Source organism: Balaenoptera musculus, chromosome 3, assembly GCF_009873245.2.
Source record: "Balaenoptera musculus isolate JJ_BM4_2016_0621 chromosome 3, mBalMus1.pri.v3, whole genome shotgun sequence".
Lineage (NCBI taxonomy): Eukaryota > Metazoa > Chordata > Mammalia > Artiodactyla > Balaenopteridae > Balaenoptera > Balaenoptera musculus.
The window spans coordinates 135,083,571-135,105,874 of NC_045787.1; the positions used below are offsets into that span (position 1 = coordinate 135,083,571).

The 22,304-nt window shown below is 45.6% G+C and overlaps 1 protein-coding gene across 3 annotated transcripts in view; it reads left to right on the plus strand.

Annotated features, from left to right (window-relative positions):
• SLIT3 (slit guidance ligand 3) overlaps positions 1–22,304 on the plus strand; it is a 618,363-nt gene that overhangs the window by 454,420 nt on the left and 141,639 nt on the right. For all 3 annotated transcript variants that reach the window (XM_036848363.1, XM_036848365.1, XM_036848366.1), the window contains 2 exons: positions 12,367–12,438; positions 18,315–18,478. In XM_036848363.1, coding sequence (XP_036704258.1) covers positions 12,367–12,438; positions 18,315–18,478 — 236 coding nt within the window. The remainder of the gene's footprint in view (positions 1–12,366; positions 12,439–18,314; positions 18,479–22,304) is intronic.

Here is a 22,304-nt window from a genome sequence, read left to right on the forward strand (position 1 = left end):
TTAAAGGTAGTCGGTTTGAATAGTAGTTTCCTGGAGCGTGCCTTAGCCAGAGCCTGCCCTTCAGGAGATGCAGTATGGGAAGAAGGCTTTAACCACACAGCACCACAATGCCATTAAAATACTTTGATGATTTATTTATTTATATAGCCCATATGTGCTATATAGATGTTAAATATATATATATTTGATTCAGATTGTTAAAGTAATCCGTTTGGTTCAGAGACTGAAAACTGGCTTCTGCAAGCTGAATCCAGCCCCTGGGTATGTTTCCTTTGTGACTTTAGCTCCTTAAGGTGATTTAGTCACCAATATGGAGGAACAAGGAGATTTCACATAAAAATTCTAGATGTCTGGCTTTCTCTTCAACAAAAGGAGAAAACTGGCGGCACTGCACCCACATTTCGGCGTAGCAGCAGACTTTTGAAACGAGAAGCGATGGTCCCGATTAGTAGAGTTGTGTTTACGCACAGTTCCCTTCCTCACATGTCAAGCCTCGCTCCTGTAGGCAATTGACTTTGTACTCCCAGATCAGCCCAGAAGGCTGTTTAGAGTGGAAATTTATTTTTTATCGAAAGATGCCAAAAGCATGACCCTTCGCATTTGGAAACTCATCTGTTCCTTCAGTAAATATTTATTGAGTCATCCTTTGTGCCAAACACAGAGCTAGGTCCTGCCTACACAGCGGGGCATAAAACAGATGTGCTCTCTGCCGCCTCTTAGTGTACACGTTCGTGGGTATTTAAGAACTTTCCCCTTCTTCCTCTCTTCCTGGCTCAAAGGCAGCTGAGGTGGAATTGTCTGTTTCTCTCCGTCTCAACTACAAACTCACCTGTCCAGTTCTGTAAGTTGGAGGTCATTCTTTCACCCCCAGCAGACATCTTGCACACTGGAAAATGCCTGGTTTCTAAATAATATAGTAGACAAGATTGATTGTCCAGGCTCCCAGTTTACAGATGATGAAATAGAATTAGGAGACTGAGGCCATCTCATTCATGTTGTCGTTTAAGGTACATTTTACAATTCAGTTGCTCATTGGGAGGCAGTTGAATCATACTGCATCACCACTAGGCAGTATCTGTTATGATCTCAGTAAATGAGTAAGGCGTTCTTCAGAATCCAGGAACCAAAAACACTGGAGCATCACGAATACTTACACCGCAAGCGTCTGACTGAGCAATGGTGGGATTTGAAGATTCATCTTTCTCTTTTGCCCTTCCACTTTTTACATTTATTTTGCAGGCATTTTTTTTTTTTTTTTTTTTTTTTTTAACACTGAGGCTCCGCTGGGTGGATGGAGATGAGTTTCTGCCTGTCATAATATGAATGTATAATGAAGGCAGAACCAAAGACAAGCCCTTTTGTTAAGGAATCCATATCATCAGAGGCCCCAATTGGCAGCTGATTGTTTTTATTTATTTCTGTAGGTTTTTACATGACACCTGGAGACCATTTAAAATGTTACTTGGCGGTGAGAGCTCTGTGTTTAAAAATAACGCTCACCCAGTGCCAAATCACTTTAGAGTCGGGTACAAATATTGAGACAAAAACCCCAGCTGTTATTGCTTTGGCTGCTAATTTGAGGTGTCAGATGAGAGCCCGACTGCTATACGTCAGTGAATAAGGCCCCTTGTGAGGTCATTATGTTTTCTAACAGTTGAGAGTAATGGACTAATCAGTGCAGCATCAGTTGTTTTCATTATATGCCCACACGATGGTTATGAGCTTTAATTTAAACGGTCCGCAGGGAGATGAAGGAAATCGGTATTAGGCAGCACCCAGGATAGTCCAGGAGAGCAGGTACCGTAAGGGAGATGGCTTCCCACCCTCCTGTCTCTTCTCTCTCCCTCCATCTTTCACTCCTCCTGCCACATCTGCCCTCAGAGACTCATTGTCTGCTCCGAACAGGCAGAAGATGAGCTTTTCTCAAGGAGCAGATCTGGACTCTTGGTTCTTCAGGGTGTTCTGAAAAATCCCAATCAGCCAATCCAACAGTCAGGACGGCTTTTGGCAACACTTAGACTCGTCGGCCAAGCCTGGACCTTGGAAGGCGTTGAGCCACGATTGCCCTCTCTTCTCTCTAGCCTCTACTACCATCCTCCTGTCTGTGCTGAGCTTTCTCTGTTCCTGGGACCAGAGGAGGGTCGGGTGACGCTGTTGCTTTGAACAGCCTTGACCGCGAGGCAAACACCTGGGTCCCTGCCACATCGAAGCCAGGCAGGGCTGAGTCTACCACTAACACGTATGATTCACCTCCACCTCTGGACGGCAGGGAAGTTGGACGGCCGATGTCTGCCGAAGGCAATCCTGTAAGAGGCAGCTTTGTGTAATGATAAAAAGTATAGGATCTGGTGTGACACTTTCCTGGATTTGAATATTGGCTCCACAACTCTACTGTTATGTGATCGGGGCAGAGTTCATTGATCTTTCCAGGGTCCAAAGTGGAAATGACAAGAGTATCTCAGGATTGTTGGAAGAATTAAATGAGATAATGCATGCAATTAGCAAAAACATGATCAATAGCATCAGTATTGTTGTTGTTATTATCATGGGCATCTTTATTGGAAGATCTTGGCAAGCGCACCTCAAAGCAGTATCCTTTACTAGTCCACCTCATTGGAAGAAAGCAGAGAGCTCATGGGAGAACCTATAACATCAGTCTAGGTTTCTCGAAGGACACGTTATTGTTCATTATGCTTCCTGATTTCTGGAATTTCCCAGAGCTTCCGGCCAAATCAGAACAGTGCATAGCTGGGTGAGAAAGGCAAGTTCAGCTTTGATAGGAGGGAAACAGCCAGGGAACTTCATCCAAAAATGACTGAGTCAGTGCAGTTGGGGAGAGACCCTGGGCTGGGAGAGAGGCTTGGGGATGCCTCTCTCAACCTCGGTAGGCCCAGTGGCATTCAGTGTGTGCTCTCCCAGGGCCAAGTCCACAGAGATGCCACCTACACACATTCTAATGGGCCGAGCTAGCCAACAGCTTTCACATTCCCAGGATCCAGGAGCATGTGGAAGGGCCTGGTCATCAGCAGTAGCTACCATGGTTGATTCCTGGCACCATGATGGCTGTCAGTCAACACCCACCAAGCAAGACCAGGACAAGCCAATCCTGCTTTGACACAGCAAGAGGGAGAGGCAGAAGTGAGCCCTGCCAGACCCTCCCTTTGAGGTCTACATGCTACCAGAACCCCTCTGTACTTTCATGCCCCCATGGCAGCCATTTACGTATTTCCCACAGGGTCCAGCCACAGTGTTTGCACTCATCAGCTCTTTAGGAAATGATTCTGCCTCCTTTGGTTGTGCCTGGCCCTGTGAATTCAATGTAGGCCCTGTGGGAGGTAGTTATATCTCCTTAGTTTAGAGTGCTGGCCACTGGGCTCCCACATTTGTAAGTACAAGTCATGGAATCTCTAGACTCACTTTAAAAAGACATCCTGTTGCCATGGCCGTGGCTGCTGATGACCCACCAAGAGTCTCCTTCCTGGGGACCCTTAAAGAGGGAACCACCTTATTTATCTAGACTTAAGGAGAGGTCAACCTGCCTTGAGACAGGAGATGAATGGGCCGAGCTACCAAGACGGTCTATGTGACCCAAGGAGTCTGGATCCCCACCTGTGCGGAGGGGAAGAAGAGGGGTTCCAAGAGTACCCCCAGGAAGCTTGGCACTCTGGGAGACTGCAGTGGCACTTAACTGTGGATGCCTGGTTTTGCAATTATATGATACATGCTCACAGATAATATTGCTGCATTAGAGCCAATTACATAGTGTTATGGACACACAACATGCAGATTACACCCAGAGCCAGGAAAGCACAGCCTGACAAAGCAATGGCCTAATCGGAGGAGACGGAGGGAAATGTCAGCCTTATTAAGGTTGCCAGTGTGGCGTGGCTGCAGCTGGACTTAGCTCCTCCAGATCAAAGATGGTTATCTTGAGTGATGCAAGGGAGAGCCACACTTTAGCCCTCAGCAGAGATCAGTGGGGAGCCAGGGGCAGAAATCAAGTCGGACCTCTCTAAGAGTGATCACAGCCACCTCCGTTGAGGACTGCGTACGACTTAAGAACTTGGGCCTCTCCCTAAACAGGAAGAGACCCAACTCCCTTGTGCTCTCCACACAAGAGGCCTTCGGTCTCAGGGGCAGCCATGTGCTGCCCTCCACATTCTGGTCAAGGCTCTGTCCTTAGCCTTTTCCCTAGTTCACTGGGTCTCCAACTTGAGCTTGCATAAGAATCCTCTCATTCATTGAAACACACAAAGCTGGGCCTACACCAGAGTTGCTGATTCAGTAGGTTGGCCTGATGCATATACTGAACATATGCATCTCTAACAAGTCCACAGGTGATGTTGCAGATCTGGGGACCACACCTGGAGAACCACTGTCCAAGTTCATTCCCTGCCCACCCCAAGGTGGGTTCTCCTGCCCTGTCTCTTGAACAGGGCCTTCTGCTAGGCTCTCATTCCATCACAGCATTACAGGTTCCAGGAGCAGTGGGGCCCAGCTTCCCAGGTGGGAGAGTGGGATGGGAATAAGAAGTGTGGATTCTAGGGTGAGATTGCCCATTTTTGAATCCCAGCCCTACCACTTGCCACTGGGGCTTGCTTTCCTGGCAATATTTTACAGTCTTTAAGTTTTGAAAGTCATTGACCTAATCCCCTCTCCTTACCAAGCAGTTATGTGACTCGCCCAGCATATCACAGCTAATCATTGGCAAAGACAGGACCGGAACTGCCCAGTTCTAGAGCAGCCAGTGGGCAGCAAACATGGTTTATAAAAAGCCAGTTAGTAAATATTTTAGGCTTTCAGGCCATATGGTCTCTGTTGCAACTACTCAGCTGCTGTAATGTGAAAGCAGCCATAGACAGTACATAAACAAATGGGTAAAACTGTATTTACAAAAACAGGCTGCGTTGGATGGGCTTTAGCCTGTAGGCAATAGTTTGCCAACCCCTGGAACAGACTGGTATGTGTACCACTGCTTCATACATACATTGTGACTAGGAGCCCTTGTCTTGCCTGGGTGCCCCGGTATTTAGCTGAAGAACACAGGGAAACACAAACTTTGTCCGGGTACCAGTGTTCAATTACGTGCACTATAGGAGCAATAGTAAGTGCACTAATCCCCTAGTGCCCTGGAAAAAAAGTTTAATGTGCCCTTTCTAGTGCTCACAAGCAAGAGAGAATGGAATCCACTGGTAGAAGTAGCATTGTCCAAACAGATGATTTTAATATGGAAAACAGTCCCTTTTCATTAGACATTAATGCTCTAATTATGACAAAACAGAAAAGAGACTAGAATACAGGTTAGTCTCAATAGAAATACAGTATGTATAATGGGGTAAGTAGGGGCTTTATAAGAGAGAAATGGGAGGTAGATGGACTGTCTTTTAAATGCCATGGGGTATCCTTCTCAAACTCTTGCAAAAAATTGCAGAGGAAGGAACACTCCCAAACTCATTCTACAAGGACACCATCACCCTGATACCAAAAGCAGATAAAGATACTACAAAAAAAGAAAATTACAGACCAATATCACTGATGAACATAGATGCAAAAATCCTCAACAAAATACAAGCAAACAGAATCCAACAACACATTAAAAGGATCATACACCATGATCAAGTGGGATTTGTCCCAGGGATGCAAGGATTCTTCAATATATACAAATCAATCAATGTGATATACCACATTAATAAATTAAGAGTAAAAACCATATGATCATCTCAACAGATGCAGAAAAAGCTTTTGACAAAATTCAACACCCATTTATGATAAAAAACTCTCCAGGAGGTGGGCATTGAGGGAACCTACCTCAACATAATAAAGGCCATATACGACAAACCCACAACAAACATCATTCTCGATGGTGAAAAACTGAAAGCATTTCCTCTAAGATCAGGAATAAGACAAGGGTGTCCACTCTCGCCACTATTATTCAACATAGTTTTGGAAGTCCTAGCCACAGCAATCAGAGAAGAAAAAGAAATAAAAGGAATCCAAATTGGAAAAGAAGAAGTAAAACTGTCACTGTTTGCAGATGACATGATACTATACATAGAGAATCCTAAGGATGCCACCAGAAAACTACTAGAGCTAGTCAATGAATTTGGTAACGCTGCAGGATATAGAACTAATGCACAGAAATCTCTTGCATTCCTATACACTAACAACAATTAAGGAAACAATCCCATTCACTGTTGCAACAAAAAGAATAAAATACCTAGGAATAAACCTACCTAAGGAGGCAAAAGACCTGTATGCAGAAAACTATAAGACACTGATGAAAGAAATCAACGATGATACAAACAGACGGAGAGATATACCATGTTCTTGGATTGGAAGAATCAATATTGTGAAAATGACTGTACTACCCAAAGCAATCTACAGATTCAGTGCAATCACTATCAAATTACCAATGGCATTTTTTACAGAACTAAAACAAAAAATCTTAAAATTTGTATGGAGACACAAAAGACCCCGAATAGCCAGAGCAATCTTGAGAAAGAAAAAAGGAGCTGGAGAAATCAGACTCCCTGACTTCAGACTACACTACAAATCTTCAGTAATCAAGACAATATGGTACTGGCATAAAAACAGAAATACAGATCAATGGAACAGGATAGAAAGCCCAGAGATAAACCCACGCACCTATGGTCAACTAATCTATGACAAAGGAGGCAAGGATATTCAATGGAAAAAGACAGTCTCTTCAATAAGTGGTGCTGGGAAAACAGGACAGCTACATGTAAAAGAATGAAATTAGAACACTTCCTACCACCATACACAAAAATAAACTCAAAATGGATTAAAGACCTAAATGTAAGACTGGACACTATAAAACTCTTAGAGAAAAACATAGGAAGAACAATCTTTGACATAAATTACAGCAAGATCTTTTTTGACCGACCTCCTAGAGTAATGAAAATAAAAACAAAAATAAACAGATGGGACCTAATGAAACTTAAAAGCTTTTGCACAGCAAAGGAAACTATAAACAAGGGGAAAAGACAAGCCTCAGAATGGGAGAAAATATTTGCAAATGAATCAACGGACAAAAGATTAATCTCCAAAATATATAAACAGCTCATGCAGCTCAATATCAGAAAAACAAACAACCCAATCAAAACATGGGCAGAAGACCTAAATAGACATTTCTCCAAAGAAGACATACAGATAGCCAAGACGCACATGAAAAGCTGCTCAACATCACTAATTATTAGAGAAATGCAAATCAAAACTACAGTGAGGTATCACCTCACAGCAGTTTGAATGGGCATCATCAGAAAATCTACAAACAACAAATGCTGGAGAGGGTGTGGAGAAAAGGGAACCCTCTTGCACTGTTGGTGGGAATGTAAATTGATACAGCCACTATGGAGAACAGTATGGAGGTTCCTTAAAAAACTAAAAATAGAACTACCATATGACCCAGCAATCCCACTATTGGGCATATACCCAGAGAAAACTGTAATTCAAAAAGAGTCATATACCACAATGTTCACTGCAGCACTATTTACAATAGCCAGGACATGGAAGCAACCTAAATGTCCATCGACAGACAAAGGGATAAAGAAGATGTGATACATATACACAATGGAATACTACTCAGCCATAGAAAGGAGTGAAATTGGGTCATTTGCAGAGACAGGGATGGACCTAGAGACTGTCATACAGAGTGAAGTAAGTTAGAAAGGGAAAAACAAATATCGTATATTAACGCATATATGTGGAATCTAGGAAAATGGTACAGATGAACCGGTTTGCAAGGCAGAAATAGAGACACAGATGTAGAGAACGAATATATGGACACCAAGGGGGGAAAGAGGGGGGTTGGGGGTGGGATGAATTGGGAGATTGGGATTGACATATATTCACTAATATGTATAAAATAGATAACTAATAAGAACCTGCTGTACAGCACAGGGAACTCCACTTCACTTTGCTGTACAGTGGAAACTAACACAACATTGTAAAACAACTATACCCCAATTTAAAAAAATAACTAACTAACTAAATAAATAAATCCGATGGGGGGAAATTGCATTATTTCTAGTTCATACTGAAATGCCCATTCAGTAGCTTGTCATGGTACAAAAAGTACAAAAAGGGGACGCCAGGACAGTCTTGAAGTTTCATAGAATTAATGTGACCCTGAACTTGAGTTTGAAACCTGACAGAAAATGCTGAATTAAGAGCACTTACTTGGAGAAAAACTTCCAACTAGGGCGACTTGGGGTAAAGCATATCTTCTCAATAGGAACAGGGCAGTGAGATTAAAGCTAGATTCTAGAACTAGCAAAACTCTTCCAGGAAATGGAAGTAATAAATAAGGTGAGGTTGATGAGGTCACCATAGGTTAGGCTTGGGCAGTCATCTAATGGGGGTGGAGGTGGGTCATTGTCAGACCAAACCATTTATTTTTTCTGTTGATTAATTTTCAAGAAAGTTTCTAGAACAAGAGGCAATGGGAGGCTTGCTCAGTTATTTCCGGCTTTGGGTCCCTGAGTAGAAATGACAGAGAATATCTTTGCTGGAGTAACAAACTTGCCCTGAAAACAGGAGGCAGTGATAAAGTTGGGAGAAACTGTGAAAAGAAAGAGTAGTGAGTCCTGAATCCTCTAGGAGCTCGTTGCTACCCTGGGTAGGTCTCTCATGTCTTATAGCCTCAAATTGCTCATCTGTAAGATGGGGATAATAATTTCAACCTCAGAGTGCTTCAGGTACCAAATAAGATGAATGTGAAAGTATACTGTAAACCATAAAGGACCAAACAAACACAAGCTATAATAATAATAGCTAATAATTACCGATCACTGCCTATGACTATCACTACTAGCACAGGCAGTGTGCTAACAAGTGTGCTTTCCATGCCCTGTTTCAAGGGCGTGATGGTCAGCTGGATAATATCCCCCCAAAGATGTTCATGTCCTCATCCCAGGAACTTATGAATCGTACCTTATGTGGCAACATAAGCAATAAACCTCTTAAACCACAGAATGTGTGGTAATCTGTTACAGCAGCCTTAGGCAACTAAGGCAGGTGTCATTTCTGGAGTCAGGCTTGTGTGGATTTAAGTCCTGGTACCACCACTTGCTTCATCCATGACATGGAGGTGATAGAAAGGTGCCTGCCTCATCGGGTGGTTATAGAAATGAGATGACAAGTAGGACCCTCAGCCCAGTGCCTGCCTGGCATAAAATAAGCTCGCAGTTAATGTTGGCAATTATTAGTACCATCTCATTTAATCACCAGGAAAGCTCTGTGAGATCAGTGCTGCTGTTTGCCCCATGTTACAGAGGAGGAAACTTAATAAGATTATGAAAACTTAACTCATGGTTGCACAGGCTGTAATTGGCAGAGGCAGAATCTAAACCAGGTCATTGCCTTTGAGGCCACGCTCACCCACTCTGCTCTTCTGCATCAGGGTTATGACAATGACATCTCCATCAAATGCCAGCTGCTTAGGCTGGGACACAAGGACCAGGTAGAAAAGAATGCTCCCTGCATGGGCAAAAGCCACCAAGATTGGAAATCAAATAAATCTGTGTTTATTAGGGAAGAAGAAACTGTAGCTGCCGTGGAGATCGGCATCCAAGAGGTTAGCAACCCTCTGACGTCCCCGGGCCGGGCAGCCCCACACAGCAAATCATGAAGGTCTGAATACTGTGTTTAGTCGCTTTGGTTCTGGAATAATTGCTATTATCGTAAATGTTTTATAGCCCTCATTACGGCTCACATTTAAATATCAGCGTAGTCATACATTAATAAGTCATCGCTGCCGGACGGCTGCCGGATGCAGTTACAATCCAAGCCCGGCATATAACTGCGCTGTATATTCAGCTAAATTAGGGCTGGCTGTGAACTCAGCCTGATGTTGAGTTGCTGGGTATGTTTGGAAGGAAGCCTCTTTTCTGCAGAGGCTTCTTGCTCCTTGCTTTTGAGAGATAAGGGGGACACTCAGATTTTTGTCTGGTAGTGAATCAACGACCCTAGCTTAGGTATCCCCCAGGTGTGGAGCCTAGAACTCTGGGATGGATAGAAGCGGAAATGAAGGCATTGTTTCTGCCCTGGAGGCATTCCTAATCCGCTGGAGAGGGGGTGGGATGGGGAGCATAGCAGTCGCTCCTCAGAAACTCCCTACCAAGGCAGGAGAGCCCGGACCGGTGGGAAGGACAGATTCTTCCGCCCTGTCTGATGACATGCTCTGAACGCTTCCTGGGTGGATGGAGATAGGATGGATTCACACACACACACACACGCACACACACACATACACACTTATAGAAAAGATAAGTCACATGAAACAAAATAGCTATGTAGGTTCAACTTCATAAAATGTCTGAATAGACATTCAGACATTTTAAAGTGAATAGACATTCAGACATTTTAAAGGTAGGATTTCAGACTTCATAAAGTGTCTGAATTGGTGCATTAGTAAAGTTCCAGAGTGGGCAGAAGCAGGCAGTGTAAATTTGGTTCATTCCTCTTTATCATACTATATGCCTAAAATAATGCCAGACACAGGGCAGGTGCAGAAGAAATATGGGGGGGGCGGGGAGGAAAAAGTATTAGGTTCTGTGCCTCTGTGTAAATAGATTTCCTCCTGGCCTTTTTGGCCAAAGGCCTTGAGGAATAGCCTGGGGTGAAGGGTATGTGGTCCCTGGAATCCTGCTGTGGACTAGTGTCCCCAGGGGAGAAAGCATGTGTGCAGGGCCCCTTGGGTGGGGTGGGGTGTGTGTGGGGGCCACTGTGTGCCAGGCAGAGCTCTGTTTATATTCCCTTGGGGGTTGGGGTCGTGTGAGGGGAACAAGAATGACCAGGACAGGACTAGATTCTCTCCACCAACGTCAGTTAAATGGTCGCCTCAATTACTGAGCACATACTGTCTGCTGAGCCTTTTACCAGCCTGTGAGGTAGGTACCATTGCCTGCCTCCTTCTGCCGATGCAGAACCTGTGGTTAAGAGATGTTGATCGTTGGCCCGAGACCGCACAACTAGGGTATATAAGACTCAATCTGAATCATGTATGGACCAGGCCTTGGGACTGTAGGAATGCATAAGGTAGAAAATGTTAGAGGGCATTTTAAGAGGAAGATAAGGCGTTTACCGAGAGCCAGGGGCAAAAGAAGTCTGTTTAACCAGTGAAGGCTTACAAAGAAAGGCTCCTTCCTGGGCCGGTGGGACCCCGTGGGAGGGTAAGAGGAGGGAGTGGATGAGAAGAGGGTATCTGATGTGGCCTTGGAGGAGCACAGGAGAGGGAAGAGCACAGAAGCAAGTGGCCATCATGAAGGAGCGTCCCATGGGCTGTATCCAACTCCTGCCCTTTGGGATGCAAAGTGAGGCAGGTGTGGGTCAGAGAGCTGAGAACAGTCTTGCCGCGAACGGTTGCCTCTGTCTGCACAGTCACTGAAATAACCGACCCAGACAGGCCCTTCTGCTACATAACATTTCCACCTCTGCACATGGTTTTTCCTTGGCTGCCATGCTTTCCCTGGGCTCCCATAATAGGTCCTTCTAGAAGGGTAAGCCCAGGGCCGTACTTACCTACAGCCTGATTTCATTCTGGTCCATTTATGGGGCTCACATCCCTCTCTTCCCTTTTCCCTGTACAAAGATACCAGTCAGTGTCAATGCTGCACTGGAGGAGTCTCCATCCATGGTCGTGGGGAGGCACAAGCAAGTAGAGACTTCATCCCTGTCCTCACAGAGCTCACAGACTCACTTCAGACAAGATGTGCTTAAAGAGCCAGAAGATGGCTGGAAAATACTCATAAAGTAACCTATCCACAATAGCACCCTGTATGAGGCAGTATGTATAATGGGCAGAGCAAGGAGTTTGGAGCAAGCTAGTGCTGGGTTCACATCCCATGTCCACAGCTTAATAGCTGTGAGTCCTTGGAAAAGTAGTTTTACTTCTCTGAAGCTCAGCTTCCTCATCTATAACACAAGGATAAAGCCTCCCCTGTAAGGTTGTGTGCAACTAAGCAAGATGCTTTGTATCTGTTTCCTTCTCTCTAAAATGAGAACAAGAACATGTAACTGGCCTTGTAGTTGTGGGAATCAGCGATGTTGTAATGAACCACTCAGGACACGGTAGGATTTCAGGAAGCAGCCTTATTGCTCCAGGTAGGTAAGTAAGTACTGAGAGGGCAGCAGAGGAAAGGAGGGATCCACCTGTAAAAGGAATCAGGGATTCTCTTATCATCTGGAGACCCGACCACTTGTCTCCGGCTGCTGTACCAACTGACCCATGGCTGTTGATTGATGGTCCCTCTTGCAGTCACATCCATCCCTTCCCCACCTTCCATAAGCATCCTGGTACCCGCCACGCTGCTGCCCTGTTGACCTGTTTCTCCTCTTTCTCTGCAGCACTCTCAATAACAACAACATTAGCCGCATCCTGGTCACCAGCTTCAACCACATGCCGAAGATTCGAACCTTGTGAGTAAAGGTCCCCTGCTTCCTCCCCCACCTGCTCCCCACCTTATGCAGCTTCAGAGCAACATTCTCAGCTGCTTGTAAAACCTCACCCTCGGTTCCTACATCCAAACGCCCCCTCCCTCTGCTACTGACTAAGGGGTGTTGGTGAGCGAGGGCAGATGTGGGGAAGGGTCACGGAGCCATCCATGGTTCTGAACCACCATCCTGCTTCAGGCCAACTCAATTCTCTTCACCCCGGGAATCTTCCTGGACTGGGGAAATCTTCTTTGTGTTTTCCACCTGGATGGAAAAGTTTATTGGTGTTACATTGTCACCGAACTTTTAGAACAGGGATGTGATGATTCATCATTTGTTTAGTTCATGTCCTGTACCACCGGCAGTTCTAGCCTACTGCCAAAGGCTACAGTTGTTTCCCGCTCTGGGAACGGTGGAGGAGGGGGAGTCTTAGCTGCTCCTTCACCCCATCCTCCCACCCGCCACACACCACACTTTCCTGCTCCCTGGATGATATTCTGGTATCAGAATGCAGTAACTCCGTTCTTTATCTTTAATGTGTTGGGTGGGCTCAAGCCTTCCAGAATGTGTGCTCAGGAAGCAAATCTCCCCACGGCGCCCCATACCGAGAGCAGGTCTAGTGCCTTTGTTACCTGGGAAGTTGTCCTCTCTCAGCCAGAAATCCTTTTTCAGTTCCTCTACAAATGTACTCTGCTGGCCTTTCCAAAGAGGTTCACACTTGATGTTTTTCTTGTGTTGGTGGAGAGTCAATGGAGTTTATATCACGGCAGTAGGGGAGAGTCAGCCCCCAAGAGTAAAGTGCCTGGCACATAGTAGACAATAAATGGTATTTATAGTTATATTATTATTATCATCATCGTACTAATTATCCAGAAATCTGGATTAAAAATACCAAGCAACCAGCTTATCTATGGCCCCTGAGCAACATTGCATCCAAGCAGATGTGAAAATCCTTAGAACAGTGGTTCCCAAAGTGGGGGGGTCCCTAGACCAGTAGTATCAGCATCACCTGGAACTTGTTGAAAAGCAAAATTGCAGGTCCCACCTCAGACCCATGGAATCAGAATCTCTGGGGTGGGCCCAGCCATCTGTTTTTAACAAACCCTCCAGGAGATCTCAGTACTCATAAGGTTTGAGACCCCTGCATTAGTGAGAAAGTGACCTTATCTCAGGTAAGAATGAAGCAAAGATCAATGAAGCAATTGATGAGGAGATGATACAGAGAGCCCTCAGAAGGACACAGAGTTGGGAGTCAGACAGACCTGAGGTTAAATACGAGCTCCGCCACTTACTCTGGGCAAGTTGCTTCATCTCTCTGTTCTTCATAGATAGTGAATCCATAAGCGCTTGGCTCAAAGTTATGGTGGGAATGACATGTACTAACATGTAAAGTGCCTGGTCATGGTGTCCACACAACAAATACAAGTTATTATATAGAAGGAGGATCCAAGCTCAGCTTCCATCATTGTGCCCATTTCTCCCTCTGATCCCTCATGGGGTAGCAGAATTCAGCCAAGAACATCTATCTTCTTCCTTCCCTTTTAAAAGAGGATGGTGGGACTTCCCAGGCAGTCCAGTGGTTAAAACTCCACACTCCCAATGCAGGGGGCACGGGTTCGATCCCAGGTCGGGGAACTAAGATCCCACATCCTACGTGCTGCATGGTGCGGCCTAGATAGATAGATAGATAGATAGATAGATAGATAGATAGATAGATAGATAGATAGATAGATTAATTAAAGGGAATGGTGCAGGAGAAATCACTGGGTCCTCGGGGTGCTGGGCCCGCATCTCCCCAGGCGCGTGGGTTGAATAGGAGAAATACGGCTCTCGCCTGCGCAACCAGCAGTCCAGCTCCTGTGGGCTGCAGCTTTGTGATTTCTCCCTCCCCTCCTGTTATTTTCAGTTGAAAAGCATCAATAAGAGAGCAGGGAGGGGTCCACGGGAGGCAGGGAAGATGGTGAGGTCTGGATCTTTGTCGGGGTGTTGTAAGGGTGGGGGAAGAGGGCAGGAGAGTTTTTTCTCCTTGTTTCTGCTGTCATACTTCCCTGTGGTCCTGAACACTCATCTGATGAGTTCAGATCAATCCATCAATCTCGTCTGTTCTCTTTGCTCCCTGCCTGCTGCCATTTTCTCTTTAGTTTAATTTCAGAGATGGCTCTGTAGAGAACTCCCCAGAGACTTGAGCTGACTAATCCCCCTTCACTGTAATTAAAGTGTGGTGGTGAGGGGGGAGCGCTGGTGGTGGAGAAAGGGGGAAGAGGAGAGAGGAAGGAAGTCGTAAATGGGATTTCTAAAGGAAAGCTTTTATATTGAATTCAGGAAGCCACATTTTATAGAAAATGAACGCTGACCCTCTCTAAAAGGATTTGCTGGAAATTTAATTTAGCATCTGTGGCTAAAAGGCACCTTTTACAAATTGGCATTTGTATTCATTCACCTTATCTTCTGTAAAAGTGGTTTTGCCAACATGAAATATGGTGTTTCTGTCCACAAAAGACCACAGAACAACTGACAGGAACCACCTAGCCACCTTGATGCTTTGGTGGCTAAGAAATGATAGCCTTGTACAGTCAGGGCCTTGGGTTGGGAAGAGCCTGAAGTCTGGAGCTAGTCTCCTCACAGTAAGAATAATAAGAGCAAACATTTCTTTGGTAGTTTACGGTGTCCCAGGCCTTGTGCTTAGCATTTTTCATGAATCATTTCAATCCTCACAATGGCCCAGGCAAGGAGGCACCATTAATATCCCCATTTTATAGATGATAACACTGAGGCCCAGGATTAGATTGCTGCCCAAGGTCAAAGTCGAAAAGCACAGAGCCTATGTCAGATTCTGGCACTATGACATCAGAACCTGAGCTTGTCCTGTTCAGTAGGAACAAAAGCAGAAGAGCATCAGGTGAGCTGAGGAAGGGGAGACCGGAGCTTCCACATGGCTGAAAGGCCACTGGAGGCCACCCTCCTTGTGTCATTGCCATCACAAAAGTTATTGAAAGTAATTAAGATTATGTCTCTTCTCACTCAAGAAAACTAGAAATACTCCTGGCAGCGTCTGGGCTCAAGTTTCGAGATAATCAAGATTCTTTTTCTTTTAACATTCGTATTTGGGATAACATTGCTCAATTTGATCTACGAAACATGATGTAAAAGGCAGCTTGAAAGACTCTGCCCAGCTCGACTCTCCAGCCCGTCTGCTGGGTAAAATTCCAAGAGGGGGAGATCTGAGCCTGTCCACTGTCCTGGGCTTTTGACAAGAGCATTCACATGGCTTCAAAAGCAGTTTGGGTCACCTCTTTTCCATGGTCCTACTTACGAGAGGAGAAATTCCTACAGAAATGGACAAAGGGATAAGGGCCATCTGTAGCAAGGTTAAAAAAGGAGGTGGCTTGGGGCTGGCCAGTGGGGATTAAGGAACAACCAACCTAATATAATCTTCCAAAAGGGAAACCGCTGACATTTTGATTATCCCAGAAATTAATCAGCTCAGTTAGGATCTGACTTACCTAAACCTCATTTTTGTTGTTCCATTGATCTCTTACCTCTGACTGGAACTGATGGGAATTTGTTTGCATGGATCCGCCTTGTTTCCTTAGCTTCCATACCTCAGTGCCAAAGAGGGCAACTGCCTTTCCTAATAAAAGCCAAACTCATTAAACGTCACACACACAAAACAACTCTGGCACCTCAGCCTGTGTGTGCCACTGCTGCCTATTTCTGCTCTGCCTTGTCACTAAGAACTGACCCACTGTCACTTTTTTCCTAGACAGCCTTTATACCTGGTGGTGTATTCCTGGCTGCGCAATCATCTCTCTCTCCCTCTCCCTCTCCCTCTCTCTCTCTCTCTCTCTCTGTCTCTCAACAGCTCACTGATGGGTCAGGAGACAGATCATTTTCCCTCATGCTGCAGTTTCCCAAAAAGTTCCAATGCAGAAAAGGAATTCCCTCCTCCCCTTCATACTCTTTGGGAAAGAGTAACCAGCTCCAAGTCCAACACCAGGCCCCCCTCCGCCCTTGGCACAAAGTGGTCATCTTTGTTGAATACACAGAGGTCTTGCCTTCCTTCTTAGAACAGAGGTCCTTCCCTCCAGGTTAGGATTTTGCCTCCCCTCCCCCTTCCCACCTGTCGTACCTCTTCCTGGAGTTGCCAGACTAAGAGGGAGACAGGCTTGTTTCCACAGCATCGGGGCCTGAGCTTTGACGCTCAGAGGCGAGAATTCCTTGGGGCCCATTACAGGCACACTGTCTTGGTCCTGGGGGTCTATGCAGTTGTCTTTGACTTTTAAGAATTGGCTCTGAAATACAAAAAGAAAATTATAACATCAAAGTTAATCATGTTTAAACAAAATCGTAAAAAATCTTTTCAAATATGTTTCAGCAGAAAAAAATGGCATTCTAGGTGGGATATGGGTTTGTTCAGTCAGTCTGATATTATGGGACCTGGGACACCCACCCTGAGTCTGCCAAGGTCCCTGGTGGCCCTGGCCTGCCCGAAGTTTGCACCCGTGCAGGGCCAGGGAGACTCTGCTGGCAGGCAGCGCAGATGGGCTACACTTGGCCAATGTTTAGCAATGTTGACCTTACACTAAGTGGAGTGTGGTCAAGAGCTCTTCAGCTCTCTCCATTTCAGACACGGATGTAGCCTGAGCCACTGCTTCGGTCTGCCACTCAGTATTAACTGGCATGACACAGAGTACTTGCAAGTCCCAAGATATTGCTGGCTGGTGCAGGTGCAGGATGGGGCAGTTAAAATTTGCATCAGAAAGCCAAGTATATGATAAGCTGTCGTGACTAAAACTCACCTACCGCCACTGCTAATGATCTAAGTTTGTAGGGACTGTGGAAGTTGGAAACCCCTGATGCAGAAACCTTGGGGAAGAACCTTTAGGAGCCCCTGGGTATCCTTAGGTTGCCCTCCAGACAGTGGAAAGGAAATTCAACTTAACCAGATGAGGCTCCCCTCAGATGTGGAACCTGAAGATCCCTCTCAGGAATCTTATTCACTCCAGGGTGAGAAGCTGATCTGGAACCACAGCTACTAGAGGGAGAAAGCCCAAGAGTCCTGAAGATGGATAAAAATCCTTTTCAGAGGCACCAAACCAGTCAGAATAGCACATACACCAGGTGGACTTGAACTTGGGAAGGCTAGCCAGGGCACTCTGGAGAAAGTGCTGTGGATTACAAGAGTCTGTAAACACCTTATTTAAATAGGAGGATGAAGAGAAGGTGCATCCTTCAGAAAGTACCCTTCTCTCTGTGCCCTGCTTACCCTGGCTAGAGCACACAGCGGTATTGGTTTTAGGCTCGCCAGCATGACACACAGGGGGGTCCATTAAAGCGACACTTAGAGAGAAAACGAAGGAAGGAGAGAAAAGACAACAGCAGATCTCGGCCACAGTTCACCACAGACTGGAGCGTGGAGATTAAGAAGCTGTTGTAAAGCATCTGTAACCAGGGCTAGCTAAAGTACGGAAAGCTACACCTGAGTCACCCTTTTGGAAGTTTGACCTGAATCAGGATCATTGCTGTAATAATGTCACCCTCCCTCTTCTATGTGTTGAACCTTTCCTGAGTGGGACAGAAAAGGGTGGAATTACTATTAAAAAATGGGAATTGCTCAGAACCCTGGAGGCCTCCATTGGATGTGGCCGGCACGAGAAGATGACTGTCATTTGTGGCTTGGCAATAAGAGGGTTGAGGCTCCTGTGGGGATTCCGCGGTGCAGAGGGCAATGGTCCCCTGGGCTCCCGAGGACTGTCACACTGGGCAAAGGGCACGGAGGTTCAGCCCGCTCTATTCAGACAGTGGCACCCTCCCCACTTCCTGCTGTGACATCATCTTCCCTCTGTCCCTCCCTCTCCCAGGCGCCTCCACTCCAACCACCTGTACTGCGACTGCCACCTGGCCTGGCTCTCGGATTGGCTGCGACAGCGGCGGACCATTGGCCAGTTCACTCTCTGCATGGCTCCTGTGCACCTGAGGGGCTTCAACGTGGCGGATGTGCAGAAGAAGGAGTACGTGTGCCCAGGTGAGGTGACCCCACCACTCCCCTCCCCTCCTGTCCTGTGACTCGCCCACCTGTGAGCTCTCCTTAACATCACCTTGGCCTTGAACGCACACCCCAGCCCAGAGCTCGGTGTGGAGCCTCGCAGGTTGCCCCAGCATTCGCCAGTCACTTAAAAGAACTCTAAGGTGCCTCCAGGGGTTCCAGAAAAGAAGCTCTTGCCATCTGATGAAGGAAAATGCTCAAGGAACTCATGAATCACTTCCTTTTAAGCCTCAGAGTCCATTAGGTACTTGAGCATTGGCCAAACCCGTTCCTATCGCCCATTTGCTCCTAGAAATTGAGAGTCAGGCTAATAGAGGCTATGGGGTCAGCCTGCTTGGCTGGAAATCTTAGCTCTGTCTGTTAATGGTGTGTGACTTTGGTAAGTTACCGCATGTCTGCAAAATAGAAAAAATTGCAGTCCATAACTCCAGAGATGGGTGGGAAGATTAAATGAAGTAATGCATATAAAGCACTTAGCATAATACACAGCACTTGGTAAGAGCTAATGAATGGAGCTTAATTATTATAGTTTAGTGGGCCCACAAAATGCTGAGCAAACACGAGAGTTTGATCTGTGGGTAATTGAACTGTAAGAGAAGCACAGGTGCCCATGTAGTACAGAAAACAGAGCTGTGCTTGGACATGACTGAAGGCAGCTCATCTCTCCAGGACGGGAGGTGGCTGAGTGGCCTGAGAAAAGCTTCCCAGAGGATGTCACCTTTGCCTTGGGTCCTAAATGTTGTTTGCTTGTTTGTTTTTACTTTTCATTGACATTGCCCAATCCCATCCATTCTTCCCTTTTCTGGTGGCAAGGAAGTAAGCTAATCTCTTGATTTCCTCAAAAAAAAAAAAAAAAAAAAGGAGTATTCAGTTGAGGAGTTCCCCAAAGATGCATTCCTGAGATCCAGGAACTCAGTCCTGGAATTGGGACCCAGTGGCTTCTAAAGGCTGTTCTTGGGGCTCTGGTGTGTAGGAAGGGAAAAGGTCAATGAGGAGCTTAGCGTGGGTGGGGACTGCACTTTTCACCTTTTTTTAATTGCTGCCCACTTTCAGTATGGAAGGTTTATTGAGCCCACTATGCGCTATGGGACCCCCATGTGGCCAGGAGTGCAGACTGGCCCTCTTCTGCTCTTAGGCTGCGTTTGCCATATATAGGAATTTTCCTTGAATTCAACTTTATCTCCCTGATCTGCTGCTTTCTCCTGTCATGTTACAACTTTATCAAGTCATTTAATACCCAAAAATATTTTAACATGTTTCAGAGCAGTACCTCAACAATTTCCTATAGACGCCCACTTAGAAATCACTTTACATCAAACACATCATAAAACCGTTTATCACACAGACACCCAACTCAAATATAGTGACTGTAATTACGGTAATTATTAGGCAAAGGGTACAATATCAGCATAAGTGCCAGTGAAAGAAATAATTATAGAGTGCAGGAGTCATGCAAAAGCTATTGAGAAAAACTAATTAGGGAGAAGGTTAAAACACATTATTACGGGTGGGTACCAAGTTTAAAGCTGCGCACCAACACGAAGGTGCTTCGTCATGAAAGCACCTTCCCATCAAGGGAGTGCCGAGACATTGCTTACCCAGCAGCAGTCAGGACCCAAAACCCAGGGCCGGAAGGCTGATCCTCCTGGGTCCTGGAAACGTTACTGCCCCAGGTCTCCCTCCTCTGAAAAAGCTGGATCTCACAGGTGGGTTAATAGTTACATAGGTGACTGTGACCTTTATCATATCCCCTGTTTATAGCAATCAAGCCCATTGCTTGTGATGGGCTGTAACTTCTTCATACGAGGCCAGGTGTCTTTTAAGGACACGAGAATTTAATCCACAGACTGCAGACATGAATATGCTGTGAACCTCCACCCTCTCACTAGTAGTATGAATTTAAGGGAGTGACATATTAGGACCCCTATGCGTGGGGGATTTTTTAGATGCTTTTCCCAGGCTCTCAAGGCTTCAAAATAGGATGCTGTGCAGGGTAACTTTCTGAAAAGTAAGTCAGATACAATGGCGGGGGGAACTGGTGAACTGAACATCTGTAACGAATGAACAACCGCCCTCATTAGCGGGGTTCAGGAGGAGCACCCCCTCCCAAAAGTACTGCGTCTTTCATGATTTGTTCAGGGTAGTTGGTGAGACTGTGATAAAAGGATGCCAGAGGAAGCAGCGTGGAGCAGGACTCAGCCTGTGCACGCACAGGAGGTCAAAGAAACGGGCTATTTTCGGGTACCGACCAACCCGCCTACCATGAGATGCAGCCCACCTCTGAGGGTGCAGGTCCTGCCCCACGGCAGAGCCCAGCAAGGCATCCGAATGAGGCGGTCTGGGACAGACCTGCTGGCCATTGTTGAAAGCTGCAAAACCACCAGGGTCCCTCCTCATCCAAGCTATTCCTCCCATAACCCGCAGGAGGAGGACTTCAGTCGAGAAAGGAGGAGCATGAAAATCTCTTAAAAAATAGAAGTCGTCTGCTCAGGAGAAAAAAGGGCATGGGGCAGCACTTAAACCATCCCTATGCGTATTCATCACCAGTGGCCCCTGTTGAGGCAGCCTTAGAAAAACCTCCCTGCGCCCCTACACGGTATCGAAAAATTCACCCAACGCATGACTCCAGAGACAGGAAAGAGCTTTATCTCTCTCAGCCTGTGACAGCCCTGCCTGCCCAAGTTCCTGATATCTCCCTTTGAATTAAATCCGGCTGTCTGGAGCCCAGCCTCTTCTCCCCAGAAGTCCAGGCTACTGGTTCCTTATCACCGCAGCTAACCCAGAAATTTGCTAGTAGCGCACTCTGGCAAAATTCATCCCCTCTGTCAACGGTCCCCTTCAATCAAAGGCATTTATTTTCCTCCCCTGGGGAGAGAGCTGGGCATTTTTCACAAGGGTGGGAGACTCTTATTTTATTTATTATTAACAGTTTTCTATGATATACAGCAGGACTGCTTAGTTTCCTTTAGCTCTTGCTGAAGGGATTTCTCTGTTAATTTTCCTTGTTTTAAGAGGAAGTTAGGGCCCTAGGACTAGAAGAGTCCCTCAGTGGACGTTATGAGTTCATACAGCAGATTGGAGAAAAGGTTCTGCTTTGGCCATGATTAGGCTCACGTGAGTTGCAAGTTGAATTTTTTTTTTCCATCCTTAGCTAAAGGGCTTATTTTGGAGTGTAAACTCTAGGATTTGTCTTCCACGTGTCAATTTTCTTATCCCTTAATCTGAGAAAGTTTCTACCAGTTACAATTTATAATTCAAGGGTAGTAGCTAAATATTTGACCTCTTGAGTCAGTTATCTCTTTCCTCTGAATATCTTTGAACCCATTGGTTTGTCCACCCGTTTCACATTTATCCGTCCTTTGCCTTTGAATGTGAGATATATTTTCATGAAGATTAATCTTGTCTTCTAGTAATAAGGCGCCGTGTCTTACATTTTTTTCCGGTGCCCCAATACCTAGAATAGTGCTGGATCCTAATAGCCTCTCAACAAACTCTTCCTCAGTTATTATTAAAAATGAAACAGGTGTATCTCCTTGGAAACAAGAAACTTTCCCCTTCTACTTCTTTTTTTTTTTTTTTTTTAATTTGAGACTAGTTACTAGGTATAAAGATAATTAAGGTGAGCCATGACTAGCCACCCATTTCCTTAGGAGGTTTTAATTAAAACACCATAATTGGACATTGCAGGAATGAGATTATTAGGTTTATTTAGCCATTCTCCAAATTATCATGCCTCTGGTATTTAAATCATGTTCATTTATATTCTCATCATAATTGCTCAAGTCCCATTGTCATTGCAGTCTGT